At 43.2% G+C, this 24,221-nt stretch overlaps 1 protein-coding gene across 1 annotated transcript; it reads left to right on the plus strand.

Annotated features, from left to right (window-relative positions):
* Window positions 1-1,027: 1,027 nt before the first annotated feature.
* On the plus strand, window positions 1,028-16,453 carry LOC135915245 (F-box only protein 41-like). Its single transcript, XM_070523639.1, has 10 exons — window positions 1,028-1,165; window positions 2,109-2,643; window positions 3,322-3,467; window positions 4,326-4,471; window positions 5,074-5,172; window positions 5,875-6,021; window positions 7,587-7,705; window positions 11,424-11,582; window positions 15,557-15,651; window positions 16,322-16,453. The coding sequence occupies exons 1-10, from the start codon at window positions 1,028-1,030 to the stop codon at window positions 16,424-16,426; spliced, it is 1,689 nt and encodes a 562-aa protein (XP_070379740.1). The 3' UTR covers window positions 16,427-16,453.
* The last annotated feature ends 7,768 nt before the right edge of the window (window positions 16,454-24,221 follow it).

Here is a 24,221-nt window from a genome sequence, read left to right on the forward strand (position 1 = left end):
CCTTAATGCTCTCCGGAGAGAATGGTGCTGGAAATCGTAACGCAGCAGATGCTCAATAGTCTCCTCAGTTCCGCAAGAATCGCATACAGGTGTTTCACCCATTCCAATGCGGAAAGAGTAAGCTTTTGTGAATGCCGCTCCAATCCAGAGGAGGCATAACAATGTCACATCGAAGCAGGAAAGCGTGGTGGCAGTTGGAGCTTTAAAGGAGAATCCAGTTTAGGTGGGCACTTCGAGAGACTAGGAGACGGCCAGTAAGTGTGCGTAATGGTTCGAGCCGGGATGTATTTTTCTTGCGCGTCATTCTTGAATAGGGAGATCGTAACCGTTCGGGTTCCCTTACAGGAGCACCGGCAGCCTTGTCGACGATATCACTGTCAGTACCGGCATGCCATGGTAGCCACTGAAATATGTTGTGCGCTTTATCGAGAGCTTGATGGTGCTCCTTTCTTATCTTTCTCTACCAAGTGCTCGTTAACACTGTGTCTGGAATGGTAGCATGGTGTCAGGGATAGCGCGAATAACTCTTAAAACCATGGCTTTTTTTTTCCTTTCACTTCACGCTTTCACGTGAAGTGAAAGAGCACTGCTAGCAACCATGCCCGAATGATGTAGTACTACGATTTACATTATTGTCAAGCCCACTCCTTCCCCGAATGCCATCTGCCCTTAGAATAAATGGCGTTCTCTTACAAAGCGTTGCTATAATAATTTTCGGGTCTCAAAATCTAGCATCCATACACAAGCCGCTGACTTTGAGGCACACTACTTGCTGTAGTTATTTCTAGTTTCGCTGACAGCGTCTCCCTGTTGTCTCCTTTTTTGTCCAAAGAAACGATAGCGTATATGCTTGTGTATAGTGTATATAGTGCGATAGTGTATATACTCCTGCTGTTTCTTGGGCATTTTTGTCGATCCTTAATTCGCTGATAAAAAGGCTCGCTCGTATAGCTTCGAAGCTCGCGCGCCCAAGGCCGTGGAGGCGCGTAACCATGGCAGCGCCGAGTGTTGTCAGCCAGGGCGCGGCATGGCGCCGGCGGAATACCGCTGTCCGATCTGTGCGGAGACCAGCAAGAGCTTCCGGTCACTGCTGCACCACGTGCAGTGGTGGCATGGCTTCTGTCGGGATGCCCCGCCGACTCCGCAGCCACGCGGCCAAGGCGACGTGAGCCAGCGTTTCTGTTCTTTCGCAGCGCTTGTCCGAAACGCTTTGTCTATTTCTCGTGCACATTCCTCCTTCCGAAACGCCGAACGATTGAGCCTTAAAGATATATAAAAAGAAGAAAGAAGAAGCTTTCCCTTTCAAAACATTACTTCAATTTCACAGTGGGAGGTAACACATATAGGTATATAAGAATCATTTCGTAATGTTCTTCTCTTGTAGTGTTCTTCTAAAAATGTTCTTGGCTCATTGAAAACGGCTGGATTATTTAGTGCTTTGTTATAGTGCCCTATGGTCCCGAAGAAGGAGACGACGAAGAACTGACCCTTGGAGGAGCTCTTATATATACATTACTCAGCGTCGCAATTCCATATGTAATTGTACCGTGAAAATAGTCTGCTGTGTATTAAGTGCTTCATTCGCGCAACAATACAAAGCACTTCTGTGGTAATTTGTGTATGTCCTGTATATGTAATCGCAGACAAAGTACAATGTTGCTCATGCCGCTATACTTTCTTTCTAGAAATGCATGCTTACTTAACAAGTGGTTTAATAATTGCTTCTACGGAAAATGATTTCAATAACTGATTTTAGATGCTTCAGTACCCGATGAAAACGAAGGGCATGATAAAAGCGCGTGTACGGAAGTGGCAAACGTTTTCATTTGTTCTGTGTATTCAGCCATAAATTTCACAGTGAGGTGACCCAGCTAAAAGTAAGATATTATGAGCGGACATAACCAAATTTATTTCAAAGAAGCCAATAGGAATTAGTTCTGCGACAAGTGACAACGAAAAGCAAGCCAGAGTTTGGGTCACCGTCCCGGTGTCGTAAGACGTCTTCACTGCACTTTGATAATTTGTGCAGTGAAGACGCTGTATTGAGGAATCGCTCGCAACGGGAGCCGGTACCCCACTCATCCTGACCATTTAATTCCGCATTTCAGAGCATTCCCAATTACAACCTGGTGAGAAAACGAGACGCCTACGTACGAGAACAGGCCAAGCTGCGTGCCAAGATCGACGAATTCTTTCACCGCACCGAATCTAGAATGATGTTGGACCAAGACACTGCAGGATCGCGGTTTCACTGCAGAAAAGGGCCACCTCCAGCAGCCGTTTATGAAGAATTTTGGCCCCGCACAATTTTCAAAGAGGAACTGTCTCCGGAAAACACCGTGGCGGATTCTCGCGACATTAGCTGTCGGATGAAAACGGGAGCCACCGACCAAGCCACCGAAGCCGCTTCTTACCAGAGCTCCGCACCATTCACAATCCCCAAAGATGCATACTCAGCCGCTGGGAACGTGGCTGATGATGCCAACTACCGTGTCAAAGCAAAGGCCGTCACTCGAGCCGTTCAGACTAATCCACGTCCGACACGACACGCAGTAAAGCACCGGGTGACGTTTGCATTCGACGCTCCGGTAACGGTGCAGTCAAAACCACCGTGTAGACCTCCAAGACACACACGCCGTATAGGTAAGAAGTGTGTGGGAAGGGCAAAATCACCACTCTGTATGAAAATTTCCCAGCGGCTTCTACTCAGTGGCGGGGTGATGCACAATTCCCCCAACACAGCGTTTCTATGTCGCTTTGGCAATATGGCCCCCTAAAAAAATGTCAAGCAGGTGTTTCCAGAGTGCCATGACTGCATGCGTACCGCCTATGACGAAAACAATATTCATACCGTCATATTGATATCAAGTGATATCGCTTACAACAATATGATTGAATGAATGTCGTTATAACGTGCCTCCTGTGAACGAAACCACAATCATAATTTTATTTTTTTCGATATCACTTTATAGCCCTTGTTATTAAAGTAGCACTTAGTTACGCATATTCGCGCAGAGACAACTGACCGTCGAAGGTTCGCGTATTATTCACTGGCCCCGTACTAGTTCATTGATACTCGCAATGGCACCCATATTACTCTAATAGTAGTCAAGATCTATCAGGAGGGCTGAAAACTGGGAGCCTTGGCAATACTTTATGATTAAGCTGCAGCGCTTACGGGGATGAGCAGACTTACTGCCCGTTTTCTTCCTGTTCGCCTGTGTTTGTCGGTGTGGGCGATGCTGGTTGTGAAGTAGTACAAGTTGTTGTTCAATTGTTTATAGTGTCAGCTCATTTCAGCTGCATTGTTTTGTAATATAGAAAAGGTCTTGCAATCAATCGTCAAATATCTGTCTACCGAGGACCTGCTGGTTTGCCGTCGAGTGTGCCGGGCTTGGAAACGCATCATTGAGAGACCCCAGCACTGGCTCCACATTAAACTCAAGCATGCGATCGTCTCCGCCCAGGTAAGCACAAATATCATATCCAGGTCCCCATCAGAGGCACTGATCGTACGGCAGGGGGATTCATAAGACTGCAATGTTTTAGCACATCACGGCTGTCAGCAACCCAAATAGCAGCATCAAAAAAAGAAAATTCAGCAGTTCAGCATGCCATCCACGATAACAGCTGTGACGTCCCGGTATCCCCTCGCGCAGGGATAGCACATGTGATTTTCGCTAAATAAAATAATTGCATTTTATTATTTCGGTTACCTCGCTCCATATGGGTGCTTTATAGCAGTTTCGTTTCGTTTAGGCCTAAAAAATGACACATCCAGCTCTGAATAAATAATCGTGTTGGCACGAATTCTCCTAAAAAAGAAGCCTCAGTGCGAAATTATGCTCTTTTTCGTACTCTTTTTGTTTTTGCAGGGGTTCAAATATTTTCGGTTCTGCATGACGACGCTGCGCAATACAAAGACACAGGCGATGCTTTGTACATATAGATTCCAGAAACCTTTTTTTTTTTTTTGTGTGTGTGTGTGTGTGTGTGTGTGTGTGCTAATAGTAGTACATTTATTACACTGCTCCGCGTAGGAAATCAACACCTATTTTTTTCTTGTACTTCGATGCACCGAGCAACGTACTTCAATGCACCGAGAAAAAAAAAAATGTTCACATAGTTGCGTGGTTGTTCTTTCTCTCTCTCTCTCTTTCTCTGTCTCTCTCTCTCTCTCGTTCACGCACACGAGGTAAGTTTCGTACGCTGTCACGCCACGTTTCTGGTTTCAGATTTTCCGCGAAATGGCAAGATGGTGCTCAGCCGTCCAGAGCATATCGCTTGAAGGTATCTCTTTTCATTTTTTTTTTCTTCTGTTGCAGTCACACAAAATGTTTACGTCCACTTCGATTCAACCGCGGTATCGCAGCCGGGGCTACCACGAACACACTGCCTCATCTCTCTGTTCACTGTTCACAGCTCTTGAAGCGGCTTCTGAGGATCTCAAGCAAGCGCCAGCCAACGCTAGGTGCGCGTCGTGCTTTTAGTGCAGAAATACGCATGCATGCACGCGGCCGCGCAAATTGAGCCTGTTCGTTAGTCATAATATCCTCGTGCGACAGCTGGTACATTGTAATGCACATTCCTTCAATCCTTCTCAAAATTAACTCGGAAACGATTACGTAAAAACATCATACTTCATATCAAGTCGGATGCATGCAGAACTGGTGGAAGTTTAAGCATGTTCTTGCCGTCAACTTTTGAGAAATTGACACGATCTTGATCTAGGCAATTGTGCTCGTGCTTCCTTTAACAACGAACTACACCGTATATGTAGATGCTGCCTTCAGAATATAACCAGGCTGGGTATTTAAACATAGTGTGATTTTCATGTTCGCAACATGCTAGTCAATAATGAGAATCGACTTGAAAAGCGATGGTGTCCCTGAGCTGTATTTGAGACTTACGAGGATATAGTAGAGCCAGACCGCTCTATGTAAAAGTAAGGATGACAGTCAAATCTCCACGCGGAAATACAGAAATGAGTATAGAGCCAGTGATGTCTTCAAAGCTTTCCAAGTTGGTTCCGCTGTATAGTACGTGACAAGAGTTGAACTGTAATTTCTGCAGGACTCACCTTGAGCACGGTTTCGACGAGCTCCTGAAGGCTTGTTCCAATACGCTGAAGGTGCTTACAATCATCGGCTGCGACAATGTGCTTACAGACAGGCAAGTTTCTTGGCAAAAGCCACCGCATATTTTCATTTAAAAATTCCTAATATGTAAGTTATGGCTAAACGGCGCGATTGATTGATTGATTGATTGATTGATTGATTGATTGATTGATTGATTGATTGATTGATTGATTGATTGATTGATTGATTGATTGATTGATTGATTGATTGATTGAACTTCACAAAGCAACACAGGGGCCATGCGAGAGCCGTAGCCGTGGGCTCAGGAAATATTTTGGTCACTTGAGTTATTTAACGAGCGCCCATGTCTTGGTGCACGAGCATTTTTGTATTTAGCCCCTCCCGGCATACGATGCGGATTTTATCAGACTTAAATAACGAGTTATGAAATGAAGAACGGAAACGTACTGGGTATTTGATACCGTCAGAAATACAATACGTCGTAAGCATGCACACCTGCAGTGGAATAGAACAATAAGACAACTCAAGGTTTAATTTCAACGGATAAGGCATCCATAAGTTGCACTTCAAAATATACAATTAATTAATGATTCATTGTTTCGGGAGGTAACTTGCAGTCGTTTGTGGCACCAGTCACACTTGTCAGTTGAATTCCGGTAGGTTTTAGTAATAAATCCTTGTGTAACGCCGATCGAGTGAAGTCATGGTGAGGCAGTCAATAAAATGAGTGGAAATTAGTGTCCCGCTTGCGCACTGTGTTTGTCACTACTTGCAGGGTCATTTGGCTGGCGAGCGCGTGTCCGTTCCTGGAAGTGGTGACCTACATAACGGCCTCTCATGTGACCCTTCCAGAAGCGCTGTGGTCCCTTGGAGCAGGATGCAGGCGTATCAAGACGCTCATTGTGCCGCCCCTAAACCCTCTGTGAGCCATTGCTTAAGCATTTTATTGTGAACACAGTCGAACGCATTCATAACGTAGTACTTGGCGGCTCCTAAATCATTCGTTATAAGGGTGACTTCGTGGCTAAGGTCCCGCACCGCACCACTCACAGTAGAACCGAGACAGGATTGTTTCTTCGTTATACATGTATTTTCGTTGTAGAGGCGTTCGTTGCAGAGGCGCTCTACTGCAATGGGTAGTGCTAACTGGCTATTTGGTTTCGTGCACAATAGAATACAGAGGCGGGGGGGGGGGGCGGGGGAGGGCAGACGGACACACGGGCACACCATGAAAAGTGGGTGAAGTACCCTAATAATGCTAATCGCGTTAAGATTACTTGCACTGTGCAATGACGCTTCAGAGCAACCAACCGCTCTGAGAGACACTGTTTAATAGATGCTGGAGATATTTTCATGCCCACGCGCTAAGCATCCTACACCAAATGACAAGGGTAGTACCCGAAATGACCCAATCGTAGATATAGTGCACACGCACAGTGACAGCATTCTCAAATGATTACAGTGTTAATGCCCAGTGCAGTATGTCGAGTTTTCTTCACCCATCGGACGACCTCGCGCGGCGCCCGTTCAATACATGATCTTTTTTTTTTTGCACAAAGACGACCTCGGAGTGTGACCGTAACATTCAATCGTCATGCCTCCTTGAGCAAGCAGTGTTACGTCGTCGTCTTTTGGAGATGCACCGTGTTGTCCAGCGTATCGTATAGCATTTTGCCACTTCAAATAATGATTGCTTAGAAATCAGTGCATGACGTTGTGTCCCTCAAAGTTGCCAGGTGTACACCCACTTCCCCCTCTCCCGAAATGTTCCTTGCAATAGGATGGAAAGTTAGGCTAGTTGGTGTTGTATTCTCATCAAAAAGCTAGAGCGCAACAAAAGACGAGAGACGGTGTTGTATGTCTTAGTTTCTCGCTTCTTTTGCTGCGCTCTAGGACGTGAAAGTATTTTGCCGGAATGTTTCCGCCGCGTGTGCAGCCGTGTAGTGCAAAACAATTTAATCAATATGAAATAGGAGCATTGAACATCGGGTGTCATGTCGTGTTACTGTTCTAAGCAGGACAAATGAAGTCTCGGGAATGCTGCGCATTAAGCTTGCCATACCTGTTTCGCTCGTTTACTTCGTACATTGCTGCAAACCGATCTCAATGCGAAACGTTCTTATACGATTGCAATAATTTTATTGCGGTCTGGCAGGGCACCCCGTTCTTCTGGTGGTCCGCGATGCCGGTGATAGTGCAATCTAAAATTGTCAGTGCCACAAGGGAAGAGTGGGCATGTGTCACACTGTGCTTTAGTTTGCTTTCATCCTCATATCTTGCCATTAGAAACAGTCTGCCTTACTTATTATAAATATAAACACTACAGCATGTAATATCTAAATAACCGTTCGCTACCACAACAGTTACATTTTTCATTTAACACTTCTTCACGAATCATGAATGGTTCACATTACATACACGTCAACTACAGTTGATTCAACCAATTCTTTAATGCAATGATCATTATCCATGTCTTTCTAAATGCAGAAAGAAGCAAGGCTACGCTGGTCATAGAGTTTGCCAGATGTTGGGAAAGTGCTGGCCTGAACTACAGGTCCTGTGCATCGGTGGAAGGAACCTCACACTGGCAAGCCTCTGCTGCATTTGTATGTATTTTTCTTTCATTTTATTTTCGCTAAGTGAAAAGAACAGCAGTAATCTACGGATGCTTCGCGCTGACATGCGATCGAATTTGGCAGGCTATATAGCTAATCTTTCGCCTCGTGCTTCTTTCCTCAGCCTTTTGTTGCCTTTGATAGACTTCGACATGCACTGAACCAGAACAGCAATTTGGGCAAATTGGTCGAAGTTCAGGACTCAGCAGCGCAAACCCTGAAGTACAGAAAGAAATAGTATACAATGAAATGAAGAAAAAAAAGTAGACGACATCTACTGTGTCTCTGATTTTCCCATTTCACCCGTATACAATTTCCTCCCAGTTTGGATATGACTCCGATATCTTCCGACTCGTTTCCATATCCTTCGGCTTGCTTTCTATAACCTTGGCATACTTTGGATAGCTATCTCTAAAGTGGGCTATACCTGCATATTTTGTCTTTTGTTATTAAACAACGATACAGCTTTGAATAACTTGCTATTCCTAAAAAGCACCCCCACATGCCTTCGGGTGATTTAGACTGCAGGTGAAGGTGTTAAAAAGCCTTCGATTTCGTTTTTATTTAATGTGCCTCTGAAACAGAGCAATATGTATTTATTTATTTATTTATTTACAATATACTGAGCTCAGATTGGATCAAGCAGGTGGGAATACAAAAGTAAAATCACATCCAACTCGAAAGGTCGCACAATCAGAAAAAAAAATTTATATATATATATATATATATATATATATATATATATATATATATATATATATATATATATATATATATATATATATATATATATATATATATATAAGCCATTCTGCAGCATAACAGTGAATGAGCACAAGTATTTCTGAGCAAGAATCTCAGTATAGGGATCAACTAGAGCTACTTTAAAAAGCATGCCGAGGAACCACAAATACAATGGAGATAGAGAGGGAGAGAAACAAAGTAAATTGGGCAGGAAGGTTAACCAGAAAAAGTACTGTTTGCTACCCTGCATGGGGGAAAGGGGATATAAAAAGGTATGAAGGGAGAAAGACGAGCATTTAAACAGAAATCGGCGCGCAAAATCGGAGCTATAAAAATACGATGCAAATGTGGAGAATAGAACATAAGATGTGCGCATGTACAAAATAGCGCTACGTATGGTAGCAGCAACACTAAAATATTTCCCAAAAATGTTTTTGCGCTAGAACTTGTCGTAGGATCAACGCCAGTCAATCGTAACGTTGTACATGATATTAGCAAAGGCCGGCGGCGAATTACAGAGAGCACTTACGAGAGAAAAGCTTTGTGAATTCGACCCCTGGATCTGACATCGGCTGAGCTATAGCACATCTGCGCCCATTCTTCGCTTGTTTTGCGCGTAATTCCATAACGAGACATTGTCACATGCAGTGTAAAATTTGGTACCTGCAGCAAAGCACAGCCCAGTGAGCGGACTCCTGCAGCTTTCAGTGGCTTCGATTTGCAACTTCTCGACGCTCGTCTCGGCAACAAGAGTCGGGAGAAGGAACACACCTGCACGCCCCAGCAAAAATTTCGGCCACGCTCATGAGGCTTGATGGCTCGAACATATTAATGGACTATAGCCAAAGCTGCTATCGATAGGTCGCACTAAACCGATTCCATGTGCTTAAATCCTATATTGCATCTTAAGGAAGTCACTGCTACGTCTTTATCATGGGCCGCCAGCAACATTGACTACCGTCAACAGATTGCCAGTATTATAGATCGTCGGAAATATGTAAAACATGCACAACGAAATGAAATTGGTAAGAACAATCTTGCAAAGCTGGCAGTGATGTGAACACGGTCCGCTAAGAGTGAAATAGGCGGCATACGTGTTCCAGCAAACAGAGGAGAGCAGAAAGAGAAATCGTGGCGACAATGCAAGTTTTAAAAATCCAGATATACATAAGTTGAAACCAGCGCTGAGCATTAGAACAATGCAGAAAGCCAACGTTCACCATTACCGAAATAACGGCCACTTATCCTCGAAGTATTAATGAACAGTTAAATGCGTCGCCAGCTCAAGTGCGGGGGCAGGAGACTAGTTATTGTAGCACGTTATGTAGCACGTGAGCTGGTGCGAATTCAGTTAATTGTGTACTAAAGAGAAACATTAAATAATTTTATATTTGCTGGCCACTCTTTCAGAACTCTGCCTGTATTCAATTGGAGGGGAAAAACTTGCTTATTACTGCTTATATTACTAATGGAGAAAATTAAGGACAAACTCCCGTGTATGACTTTCGCTATGAAGAAACGGTGTCAGTAATGTCGTCATGATACTGCAGACTTAAGTGCATTTTCGCGTAATTGTATCTTTTTGTGCCGCCCCCTCCTGAAAAAAGAAGAGGGGGGGGGGGTGCATAGGTTCACAATAGTTTCCAGTTTTTTTTTTAGTTCAGTGCAATCTTTCGCTTATTATTAACACACATAATAACTAGCGCCGTGCAGATGCTACCGAAATCTGTGAGGTCGCGGGGAGCGCGTGCAGGAATTTTAATGTGGCCGCTTATCTACATATTTCATCTTCGCGACCGCGGCATACCAAGGTTCATCTTTTGGTACGTGCAGCGCTCACAAAGACGTAGACAAAGAGAAGAAATACACTAGACATGCACTGACATACCAAGTTTCTACTGATGATAACACTAAGCTGTTTGTAATTGGAGACATCCAGCTACGAATTTCGCCTAATTTCATATATTACAGCGAACCTGTCTATGGCTAGGATCTGGAAAAATAATGTGTCCCCCCGAGATGTTAAGAAAAACAAATCACCATGTGGGCCGATCCTGGTGATGTGCAGAAAGGGTCCAAGCTCAATGGCACATGCCCCCGTGGGCTCGGGGACCTGTAACGCGCCCTTGAACTACCCTTGTCACACGTGTGACCCAAAGAGGTTACAGGCACAAGGGTAATAACATATATTTTATTATCTGTTACTTTTTCTGTTATTTATTATCTGTTATTTTGTTACTTTTTGTTACAACTTTTTCAAAAACTCAAACATGCCAGTGCCACTTCTCGCTCGTTCGTCGTTGTTGTCTTCTTCCACAGCTGGCTCCGTTGTGCAAAAAATTATCATCATCAGCAATGGCTCGAGCGTCGTCGTCTTCCTCAGCTGGCTCCGTTGCGGCTTATCATTCCAGCGTAGAATTTCACTTCTGTCATCGTAATGGGGCGGCCGCGTTTACGGGGGTAACAGCCATTGCTTAAGAGGGTATGCGCCATTCATTGTCTTTCGTGACGGACACATTTAATAACAGAAGTGATACGCGAATGTGTGTGCGTACCTATATCGCGACGATGACCACAGATTTGGACATTAAATATGTTCGTACCTAAATGTGTTGAATATTCTAGGTCACCTATGTGTAGTGCGCTAGACGCTTCGCTGGTCATCAACCTTCAAAGAGTGGAATGGCACTGAATTTTTTATTGATTGTCTCTTAAAACCAGCTTGTTTTAGTTCCACCAGTGTCTTTGTTATTGTCACTATAATTTTCTGGTGACTGAGCAGTGTATTAGTACTAGGGCGGGTCAGCAGATTCACACATTTCCACCTTACTTGAGGTGAAAAGGTTACTTTACGGAACAAAATTATAAGATGATTACTTCTCTTTGCCAAAGTTCCTACGAAAATGTATGCCAGCAAACTTGTGGCGTTTCGCCTTTTCTATTCCTCTCTCTGCCCATGTCACAGTGAGGTCCTGCGTGAACCTGTCGTCTTTCGAGATTGACAGGGGACGAGACATCGATGAGGGAGCTGCCGTTGTTCTGGCTGAAGCTGGGTTACAGCGAATCCAGCAGCTGTACTTAACGCACACCGTCATCTCACCCGGAGCTGTCATGATATTGCATGGTAAGAAAAAGAACATTACATGTTTGTTCCGCAATTTTTGTGAGATGATGACATGTGTGACATACTATCACGTTGAAAACTTTGCGGTCTGCTTGTAGTCTCTGCAAAAACTCCATCGACTTTCATCTGCCAATATAGGACACTGTCATGGTTCAAGAATATGTTAGTGAAAATTTCAGATCTTCCTAATTTATTCAACGAACGTTTTGTAAATGTTTTTAATTTATGTTAGTTTCATCTCCAGTAACTAATGAATTGGTTGTGTTTTAGACAATAATTATAATCAATCAACACTTAAACTATTTCAGGAAAAACCAAACACGGTCATTGTCAGGGAAGAGCAAAACTATGCTGATACTGTTGTAGCGGCTATGGTGGCGTTCAGAGCATGGAATCCACCAAGCCCATCGACTACTACGTCAGGCTATAGAAAATGAAGGAAAAGGGTTTATTTAGCTTAGTTACACGACTCCAGTACGAAATCCCACTTTATGCAGGAGCAAGTTAAACGTCTCAGTTCACATCAGGACCCTCTGTCATCACACTCGAAAAGTCTTCGCTTTTAATACTGTCGTCTTGCCTAGGCGAGTCGACTAATCTCAAGACTGTACAGCAGCAAATCACCATCGTCGACTCCGTTGCGATACCAAGCCTCCGAAGAGACTGGCTTGGAATAGGTGGCAAGAAAGTAACCTGCGCCTCTCAAGTCGTTGACGTTGTTCCCCCCTTTTTTTTCGCTTCGGTCAGGCTGCCAGGTAAAGGGCGGGACGAGAGCATTTCGCGGCATCCTTTCAGTCGGTGTCCACGCGATGTTGACCTCTCGGTAGGCGCTGATGGATTGGTGGTGATTTGACTTTTTCTAAACGTCTAACTAACTGTGACTCACAAATCGTCGTCGTTGTTCCCCTCCTTTTCATCCTTCGCTCAGGCTGACAGGTAAAGGGCGGGCGAGTGCCTTTTGTAGGACCCGTCGAGAGTTGGTGTCCACGCGGCGTTGACCTCTGGACAGGCGCTAATGGATAGGTGGTGATTTGACTTGTGTTAAACGTCTAATTAACACATTCGTAGTGTTCAGACGTAACACTGTGCGCTGTGGGTGTGAACCTTCTTGAGCTCTACCTAAATGATTAACCATGGTCCCAAAAGTGTATGGATCAAATAATGCACGGTGAGTATCTACTTGCTTTCTGCGTGAATTTTCGCCGGGAATGTGATGATGCAAGCAGCAAGAGCCTCTCTTGCTCCGCTGTCAGGCGATTACAGTACGCGCGAGCGAGAGATATACAAACTTTAATGATATGCTGGAGACGCTAGCCTGGCTGTTCGCCTGATATGCTGCTCCCGGTGCTGGGTGATGATTATTATGTACACTGTGATAAACACTTAAACAGCACCTACAGTGGCACTCATGTGGAGATCTGCGATAAAACCGAACTCAACAAAATGTCTCATCATACCCTGCAGCGCTTCCACTGTATATCCACAGCTATGGTCACCCTATTTTCTGTATGTGTAAGACACACGGTGTGCGCTTCTTTTTTCGCATTCGCTTTCCACTTCACCTTGGTGCCCTGTGAACCATAGCGTACACTGCAATAGCTACGTTTCACGAAGCACTTATCACGATAGGGCTCACACTTCGCAGACATCTTGATTGGTGCAGTCGGTTAGGGTCTTGGATTCCTTCTCTTCTTAAGTCATCCGCGTTTCCTTCAATTATTGATATTAATGCCTATCGTTGACATGCCATGATAACTTGGTGTTAAACTGGCAGCCTTCAACTCTGCTTCGAGCCGTAAGTATAGTGCCGGCTTCCTCTGGTTATAAGGTTCGCTGCGATAAACAAGGATAAGGTGTAGCCACAAATGGAATAGAAAAAAGTATCCGCGCAGATGCTTGCTGATTTATTCATTCACTCATGGGTTTCAACTCTTTTAACTTGCCAAAACAACATTGGGATGGGGCTACGAGGAACGCCGCAACGGTGTGTTTCGGATTAATTTTGTCAACCGGGGTTTTTCCGACGCGCGCGTAAAGCCAAGTACACCACTCAGCGCTATATATATATATATATATATATATATATATATATATATATATATATATATATATATATATATATATATATATATATATATATATATATATATATATATATATATATATATATATATATAAATATATATATATATATATATATATATATATATATATATATATATATATATATATATATATATATATATATATATATATATATATATTAACTACCCTGGTCATGTACTAATTGTGGCCATGTTGTCCTTGCAAACTTCTTAATCTCATCCGCCCACCTAACTTTCTGCCACCCCCTGCTATGCTTCCCTTCTCTTGGAATCCAGTCCGTAGCCCTTAATGACAATCGGTTATCTTCCCTCCTCATTACATGTCCTGCCCATGCTCATTTCTGTTTCTTGATTTCAACTAAGGTGTCATTAACTCGCGTTTGTTCCCTCACCCAATCTGCTGTTTTCTTATCCCTTAACGTTACACCCATAATTCTTCTTTCCATAGCTCGTTGCGTCGTCCTCAATTTGAGTAGAACCCTTTTCGTAAGCCTCCAGGTTTCTGCGCCGTACGTGATTACTGGTAAGCCACAGCTGTTATAGACTTTTCTCTTGAGGGATAATGGCAACCTGCTGTTCGTGATCTGAGAATGCCTGCCAAACGCACCCCAGCCAATTCTTATTCTTCCGATTATTTCAGTCTTATGATCCCGATCCGCGGTCATTACCTGTCTTAAGTAGATGCATTCCCTTACCACTTCCAGTGCCCCGCTACCTATCGTAAACTGCTGTTCCCTTCCGAGACTGTAAACATTACTTTAGTTTTCTGCAGATTAAGTTTTAGATCCACCCTTCTGCTTTGCCTCTCCAGGTCAGTGAGCTTGCATTGCAATTGGTCCCCTGAGTTACTAAGGCAATCTCATATATATATATATATATATATATATATATATATATATATATATATATATATATATATTTTATTTTTGTTTGTTTCCACAAGCAAGGAGGTACATGGTTGTGGCGGAAAAACAAGGGGAAAAAAGCTGCGGAGAAGCAGCTTGACTGGCCCCAGGTTCCGTTTACAATGGCAGCAGCAGGGCAGGTGGGAAACGGTAAGGGAAAAAAAAGAGAGAAGAAGAAAAGGAAAGAAAAGAGAGAAGAGCAAAAGCACTAAGGGCAAAAAATCTCTAAGTACAACGGTACACAGTCAAGATTTCAGGAACATATCACGCAGGTTTTTTGCGGAACAAGTCAATATATATATATATATATATATATATATATATAGTGCGTGTGTGGGTGTGCGCGTGTGTGAGCGAGCGGGGTGGCTATAACTCGCAATTTCGCATTTGCCATGCACTGAGCCTCTTCCACTGTGGGCCCGCGCGCCCCTTGACTATAAGTAAGCAAGCTTTACAAGACGCATATTAACTGCTAATGTTAAAACATCGCGATCACCGATAAGTTTTTGCACTTTTGCCGATGTTTGTCAGTGCTATGTAAAAGAGAGAGAGAGAGAGAGAAAGATGCAGAATTTTAGAGAGACCGGCGGGAGGCAGACTGGTTTCGCCTGATGCTTTGCGTTGGGAGAGGGAAAGTGGAAAAGAGGTCTGAGTGACGATGGATACAGCTGGCTGTCTTATACATTCTTCACAGCCGCGAAGCAATGCTCAGATGAATTGCAAGTTTATTTGTAGCTCGGTCAGTGATGAAATCGCACAAAATAAACTTCTGAGGCCACTTATGATGTTCACGTGACTTCATGTAAGAGAATGTAGTCTGGCAAGTCATGGTGAAAGCTCTCACCTCCGCCTACTCTCATGTCTGCAGAAGCTCCACTCGCAATTTTATAATTCTTTTTTTTTCTTATTATATATTCATGCATATAGCCATGGCTGAGGCTTGATACAGGCCTGATTTCTGCAGGAAGCTGCCCAAGGCTGAAAGAAATTAGCGTCGTTCTGCACAGACGGGACTTCAATTCCTCGTCGGCATTCAGCAACTTCGTTGCTGGTTTTGGGGTATGCACCATCCTGAGACATTTTGTCGCTTCCCTTAAGAATTACTGCACTGTATCTAACTTTGCTCTAACAGACTCCCGCAAAAGTGAGGAAAAGCTCGACATTATCTGTAATTTGCTATATTCGGGTTTCGCAATTTGACAGCGTCGAATTGCGAAATTTCGAAACTATTCGAGCGGCATATTGATATAAAGCTGAGTTTGAAAGCACCGTTTGTTGCTTATTTAGAAAGTGCGTCAGTTCAGATTGGTGATGGAGCGAAGTATTCGGTGACATTCAGAAAACAAATGCCGTAGCATTTGCAATAGCCGGTGGCGCTGGTTTCTTAGAAATCGGCCAACAGAATACGAGATGGTAGCAGGTCACTTAATTGGCTTACTTTGATTGCTGCGTTATAATAATCAGGCGCATTTTAGATCTTGGCTGACACTTTGCAAGAGCTAGAAAAATTGTTTCCATGCACATTGGCTGTTACAGAGAACCGTGAATGCATGGGCTCTTCATTCCATAAATAGTGGCATTTTCTCCATAATCGTCCAGTGTTAGTCTCATGCACTTGTTAATTTGTTCAATATAAGGTGATTTTCGGTTCTGTCACATAAATCAAGGTTCATCATTATTAACACCGTTCTATCTCTCATGTTGCCACGTTTTGCTTGCCACTTTCCAGGCGTTGCAACAAACGGCGCCGTTCGACTCTTTCGTCAGGCTGGGCTTCACCGACGAACGAGAATATCTTGCCGAAGAACAGAAACAAACTGAACGATGTGGATGATGTCGATGATTAGTTGGGTTTATTGGCGCAAGAATCAGACTTGGCCAAGGAGCGCCAAGGCAATAAACTAGGTATTAAACTGTACTTATATACATTTCGAACGTGTATGCTCTTCAGTTCTGTGTCCAATATCTGGGTCATATTGCAAGATCACATGGTCACGTCACGATCTTGCCGCAACCAATGCCATTCGTGCTGATGAGTATTGTTACCATGCAGAATGGTGCAAAGCGCATGCATGCTTGCGTGCGCATGTGCCCGTGTTGTGCACGTGTGCGCGTGTGCACGTGTACACGTGTGCACGTGCACGCGTGTGCGCGTGTGCGTGTGTGCACATACGTGGCGTTTTTAGCCACCAGTCCCTGGCAATGTCTGGACTGTTTTCCTCACAAAAGCAGAGCGACCTTCTAGAAACAACGCCTCAATATCGATCTCTAAAGAAATTTTGATTTTGCTTGAATTCCCCCTTTCTTCATTTCATACAATCGTTCGCACGTTCTTCACAGTCATTCCACCTCTTTCCCACAGGCCCTAATGAAATAACGGACATTATAAACTAAAAATCAATACTGGCGGGCTTGATGAAAGTTATTCATACAACATTAAAATCATTACTCACCACATTGAAGTTTGAAGTTAGAAGTTTATTTCTTTTTTTTGTTACAGAAAGAGGAAACATGAGCTAAAGGCCATATGGCCTGACAGGGGCTCTTGCTCCTAAGCGTGTTCGGCTTACATGGTAATTCAATGTACGAAAAAAGCAAATATAACGCAAAAACGAGCCCCGGCCACGGCGGCCGCATTTCGATGGGGGCGAAATGCGAAAACACCCGTGTGCTTAGATTTAGGTGCACGTTAAAGAACCCCAGGTGGTCAAAATTTCCGGAGTCCTCCACTACGGCGTGCCTCATAATCAGAAAGTGGTTTTGGCACGTAAAACCCCAAATATTATTATTATTAAAAACGAGCAAGTACATGGTCCCCTTTCAAGCATCTTTAGTTTAATCTTTAAGATGGTCGTTTCCATTCCAACCTAAAAAGAGTTATCCCAGTGCTTAAGAAAGGCGACAGAACATGTATCTTAAATTATGGTCCTATTGCGTTTCTCACATTTTTAGTAAAACAATTGAGAAGGGTATCGAGAAACGTCTAACTAAATACTTATCTAAGTGCGCTGTGCGAACTCATCTGTTCGGCTTCCGATCAGCTTTTCCTACTGATTTTTAAAGGATTCAACAGAAAGCTATTGGTCCTGGTAAGTTTTCTGCAGCCTTATTGATAGACCTAACAATAGCTTCTGATTCTGTTAATCACATCACTTTGGAAGCTGAACTTCAAGCCATTCGAATTGTTGGCCTTACCTTAACACTAATTAATAGCTAATTATCTAATCGGCAACAGGCTGTAACCATTCACCCTACACTATTATATTGTATTATTATTGATAAAGGCGTTCATCAAAGATCATTACTCGGCCTACTTATATTTTGTATTTACGCAAATGACCTTCCTCAGATTGTCAGTAACTCTGAACATTTTCTCTATGCAGGTGACACGTCTAAACTTGCTTCTGACGAATCCATCCACGCAATGACTCTAAAACTAAACACAGGCGTAAAAAAACATTTCAACCTGGTGCCGATATAACCCTCTCAGTATTAATCTTTCAAAGACTAAGTTCATAGTTTTCCATTCAAATCCCAAGGTTTTTTCACATTATACCCTATGATCAAACACAATGACATGCGCATTGTTACCATTAACGAATGCTCCTTCCTAGGCGTTATTCTTGATGTCACATTAAAATGCGCTAACCGCGCTGCGTACTTACGAAAAAAACTAGCTTATTGCACTTAAACCGGAGAACCTCACCCGGACTTTAATTACACTATACCACGCCTTCATTCACAGTCACATTAACTATTGCATCACGACATGAGGCAATACTTATCTTACTTATCTCCTATATAGCACATACAAAAGCAAATCATCAGAATACTAAAGTACCCGCCGTGGTTGCTCAGTGGCTATAGTGTTGGGCTGCTGAGCACGAGGTCGCGGGATCGAATCCCGGCCATGGCAGCCGCATTTCGATGGAGACGAAATGCGAAAACACCCGTGTACTTAGATTTAGGTGCACGTTAAAAATCATCAGGCGGTCGTAATTTCCGGAGTCCTCCACTACGGCGGGCCTCAGAATTGGTTTTGGCACGTAAAACTCCATAATTTTAGAATACTAAAGTGCAGTTCATGGCACAGCAGTGCCTCCTCGTTGCTTCATAGTTTTGATATATATATACCGTCAATTTCTAGTTTACTTAAATATTATCTTGCGATTATCCTGATCAAACCATTGCATCATCTTACACGATCAAGTGTATATTGTAGTGTTTATCTTAACACCGATCCTAATAGATTTGCGTAAGATGGAAACGTTTAATACCTGTAATACGATTTTTTATAGTCCACATACCACATATTTTTCTGCTTTATCTATTTGGAACACTCTAACAACTTATCTTAAACGCTGTTCATCACTTGGTACATTTAAAAAAGACTTGTATTCTCACTGAATTATTAGGTTTATATTGACCTCTTAGAATAATGTTCACTGCTTATAGTTTTCGTTTCGTACTTTCTTACTTTATGTGCGTTCATTTTCTTGTTCTAACACAACTAAGCTTACTGCTGTTATTATGCTGTTTTAGTTTAGCAACTACTCTTGTTTCTAACCTTTGGCAGGAGGTCCCACTACGGCGTGCTCTCGGACCTCCTCCTGTATATTGATCTGCATGTTGTTTTTGCCATGATATGTTGTTTTTGCTATTCTGATTTATGTCACAAAGGTGCACCACATGACGAAATTAATGGTTCCCAAGTACTGCCATGCTCATGTGAACCTTAATTATCATTCGTGTACGACGCAATTGCTTTAGCACTTTAAAGACATTTCTCGGCGAAAAAATTGCAGAATACTGAAGTTATAAGATTATATTTCTCGTCTATCGACTAAGAAATTCCTCTCGTATCTCATTTGATTGTGGTTTGACTACTTCTGTGCACGCCGGAAGGGGGAAGCTTTAAGGCACTTGGTTTACTGGTCTGATTTTATGGACCGGCGAAAAGTCCAGGCTAGGCATGCAATGAACAGTAAGAAATTATGCAGGGCGTTTCAACGAACCCTTCCATTTTTTTTTATTAGCTGTGGCAGATAGCATAATTCTAGTCCAAGAGGCGGACATTACTTGCACAAACCTTTTAAATGCATACTCGACTAGTCGACAAAAATTCACTATGGATTTTTAACTAATTACCTTATGGCGCATATTGCAATTTACAAATTGTAGTGGGTGAGACTGCCCGGAGTCATCATCATCACCATCCTATTTTATGTCCACTTCAGGACGAAGGCCTCTCCCTGCGGTCTCGAATTACCCCTGTCCGGCGCCAACCGATTCAAACTAGCACCGCAAATTTCCTAATTTCGTCGCACCACCTAGTCTTCTGCCGTCCTCTACTGCGCTTCCCTTCTCTGGTACCCATTCTCTCAACCTAATGGTCCAACGGTTATCTAATGTGCGCATTACATGACCTGCCCAGCGCCATTTCTTTATCTTAACGTCTATTAGAATATCGGCTATACCCGTTTGCTCTCTGATCCAAACTGCTCCCTTTCTGCATCTTAACATTATGCCTAGCAGTCTTTGTTCCATCGCCCTTTGTGCCATCCTTAACTTGTTCTCAAGCTTCTTTGCCAAGTCTCCAAGTCTCTGCCCCATATGTCAGCACCGGTAAAATGCACTGATTGTACACCTTCTTTTTCAATGATAATGGTAAGGTTCCAGTCAGGAGCTGACAATGTCTGCCGTATGTGATCCAACCCATTTTTATTCTTCTGTGAAGTTCCTTCTCATGGTCAGAATTCCCTGTGAGTAGTTGACCTAGATAAACGTACTCCTTCACAGACTCTAGAGGCTGATGTGCGATCTTGAACTCTTGTTCTCTTGCTCGGTTATTTATCGTTATCTTTGTCTTCTGCATATTAATCTTCAACCCCACTCTTCCTGTTAAGATCCTCAATCATTTGTTCTAACTCGTCTGCAGTGTTGCTGAATAGAACAATGTCGTCGGCAAACAGAAGCTTGCCGAGATATTCGCCGTCGATCCTTACTCCTAAACCTTCCCAGTTTAATAGCTTGAATACTTCTTCCAAGCACGCAGTGAATAGCATTGGGGAGATTGTGTCTCCTTGTCTGACCCCTTTCTCTATAGGTATCTTCCTACTTTTCCTGAGTAGAATTAAGGTGACTGGGAAATCCCTGTAGATATTCTCCAGGGTATTTACGTAAGCGGTATGTACTCCTTGATTACGCATTGCCTCTATGACTGCTGGTATATCTACTGAATCAAATGCTTTTTCCTAATCTATGAAAGTCATATAGAGAGGCTTATTTTACTCTGCGGATTTCTCAATAACCTGATTAATGACATGGATGTGATCCATTGTAGAGTATCCCTTCCTGAAACCAGCCTGTTCCCTTGGTTGACTAAAGTCCAGTGTTGCCATCAGTCTATTGAAGATTATTCTGGTAAGTATTTTATATAATACTGAAAGCAAGCTAATGGGCCTATAGTTTTTCAATTCTTTAACGTCTCCCTTTTCGTGGATTAGTATAATGTTTGCATTCTTCCAGTTTTCTGGAACCCTTGCAGTCGACAAGAGTATAAAATAAAATAGCAGTTTAAGTAAAATTTTAGTACACTATCAACTCCATGCAACTGGTTACAGAGCGATTACACGTCACACTTCCATATTATTATACGCGGCAAAGGTGTTCGTGGCTGTTCACGTTTCAATTTTTCATCACTGTACGTGCGTACGCTGTGTGGGTGCTTTATTCTTCGGCCTTGGCTCGGCTGCGGCAAAGTCAGCGCGACGGAATGTCCCTAGACCAGTCACGCCGGTTCCCTCGATTAAAAAAAAAAGTTGAAAAATAAACAAAGCAATGGCGCCAGGAACGGACTCGCCTACTCCACACCACTGGGCGCTGAAGGTATACTTTTCGTCGTCGGTATCGATTCCATCGACAGACAGACATAATGGCATAGTGCTTCCAGTCCTCCTCCCGCGCTGTTGCGCGCTTCTGCTGCCCTTGTCTCTCTTTCTTATTCGCCCCTGCTCTCGCTTCCCGTCGTCGTTCTCGCTGCTAAACCCGTTTCATCTTTGAGGTGACTGCGCAATTGAGTCGCCCAAAACGTGACACGCTTTCTTTCGCGCTCAGGTGGCCAAGCGGCGACCGTGGGCGAGATAAACGGTCAGCGGCGGAGTTGTTGTTGGCTGTTGTACGACCGGTGTGTGCTGTAGAGAGTTCGCTGCTTACAACGCGGCTTGCGCAGAGTGAAAAGCCACTCTTTCGTCTCTCGGCCCTTGCGTCGCTCGCTCCCAAAGTGTGTAAACAATGGCACAATGCGGGAGTGGATGACGTGGCGTAGCGATTTCGTTGTGCACGGAACAAATAAAAATCCGAGATTACCCAAGTCGGCGTGGCACCAAGGGACATTCGAATTCAATGAAAAGCTTGACGTCCACGCAAGACGTATGGTCTGCGCGAAGTCTAACGTCAGGTTCACCGACGAGCCTCAGCGCTGACGGCAGAGTGAAGCTGTCAAACCTCATGAAAACCTTTCCAGCGTCTCCAGTTCATCTCGAACAAATAACTCGTTTCGGGACCTGTGCATGCATACATAACCGAGGTATTATATAGCGGTTCAGGCAACAGAGCTCTGCTGTAAACGAAGACATGGACTCGTTGTGGGATTTCTTGGTTTAATGAATACACTTTAAGGAACGCTTTCTACACGCTAACAATGACCATACATTTATACAAAAGACAGCAGTGTGGAACCTCCTTCAGAGACTGCACTGCAGTGACCTGGAATAAAACTACAGAGATAAGCAAATATCAAAATTTTCGAATAGGAATAAAAAAAATTACATTCTGGGGCTTTACGTGCCAGAATCACCATCTGATTGAGGCACGCCGTAATGGGGGACTTTTAGTACATGGGTGTTTTCGCATTTCACCCCCATCGAAATGCAGTCACCACGGCCGGGATTCGATCGAGTGTAGGAATCGAATACGAATAGAAAGTATCGAATATCGAATCGAATATAGAATAGTCAAATGCAGACGCATATATTTACAGCAGCAATATTTATTTCCGTATATTCAGGTACCACAATTCCACTTACAAGCGAAAAAAAAAAGACCATGAACTACCAGACAATTACGATCACATTTAAGCGCAACATTAGCAATTGTCATTAAAACTGAAAGATTAACCTCTCAACGTGTCTATATATATGTATATATAGAGCCTGATTGCAAACAAACTTTCCAAGGATAAATGGCTGCTTTATGACCGGATTTCCAAAAACGCTAAATTACCAAAAAAGTGAAAAGTTGATAAAAATAAGTTGCTGAAGGACTTGTGTGCCGTAGAGACCTGTAATAGGGCCCGTTCTAAGGAAAACATTACTGGCTGTAAGATAAGATATAAAACTGCTGCCTGACTAGACTGTCATAAACACTAAATGGCAAACATATCACCCCCAAGCTCTCTTCGCCGATGCTGCGCCACTTAGTAGTAGCAGAATTAAGGGCCATTTCCGGGGATGATAATCAGAATAGGCCACAGACACGCTGCGTTCTAGCCTAGCGCGCTACGACTGAGGTATACGCCAGGCTGCCTCAAACATGCTGCGCAAAACCGCACAGCAAAGCTGCGTTTCCAACGAGCCTCGCAACGCACCCTGTATAAAAGCATGGTCATAGCTCTTTCGCATCACGCTGCCTTTATCTTGCAGTGCCTCAAGTGGCCAGTCGCGCGGCAATTTTGCGTGTAGCGGGCTTCTTTCACGCTCGGAAAAACACTTTCATGTAGCACGTATTGAGCAACAGAAAGCTGTATCGGGAGTTTTTCATGTTGCTCTGCAATTTTCTCGTTGCCACTTCTGAACTAATTATAACATTTGATAAGTTTATTAATTAGGTAAGACTAATTATGTAATTAGGCGGAATGCAAAAAATAATGAGTATCTCCAAGCGACGCCATAGAGTATTACCTTAGTTCTGTCTATCTACGTGGCATTTGCGTATTTTAAAATCTTGCTGCATGATAGTTGGGACACCCTGTATACGGTGATTTTGCCAAGACTGCCGAAAGTTCCTCAAAAGTAGGATGAATGTTCTAATTTGCTCGCTAATTAGTTGAACACATTAAGTAATATAATTAATTTGCGCAGTTACGCGCGCGGCTACTGACAATGTAAAGTTTGTAGCTACTGACGAGGTGATGTCATATCAATTTTTAAATCGCGCAAGAAGTCCCTCCCCTAGGCCCTGTACCACGAGAAAGCTTCGAAGTTTTTCGCTGGGAAAATGAAACTGAGGGTTTGAGTAGCTCAAGCAACCACATCCACAAAAAAAAAAAAAAAAACGGCTGTTGAAATTTTCTGACGTCTTCCTGTTAACTGCACTAATTTAATATATTAATTAATGTATTTATTAATTAGCGAGAAACCTAGTACGCAACCTGTTTCCCGACCTCCGCCGTTCCCGATAATCCGATTTCTAATGAATCGCATTTTTATCTTTAGTGCTTTACCCGCCTTGATCTTTCTTCTCTTGCTCAAAACTTCATTATCTGCCTTGTACTGCTACATATGCCTGTAATGGATCCGGTCGCATCAATCTCTTCCCTGCTTTTTTTGCACCAGTACTCTGCACATCTC

The sequence above is a fragment of the Dermacentor albipictus genome, chromosome 1, assembly GCF_038994185.2.
Source record: "Dermacentor albipictus isolate Rhodes 1998 colony chromosome 1, USDA_Dalb.pri_finalv2, whole genome shotgun sequence".
In the NCBI taxonomy this organism is placed as follows: Eukaryota; Metazoa; Arthropoda; class Arachnida; order Ixodida; family Ixodidae; genus Dermacentor; species Dermacentor albipictus.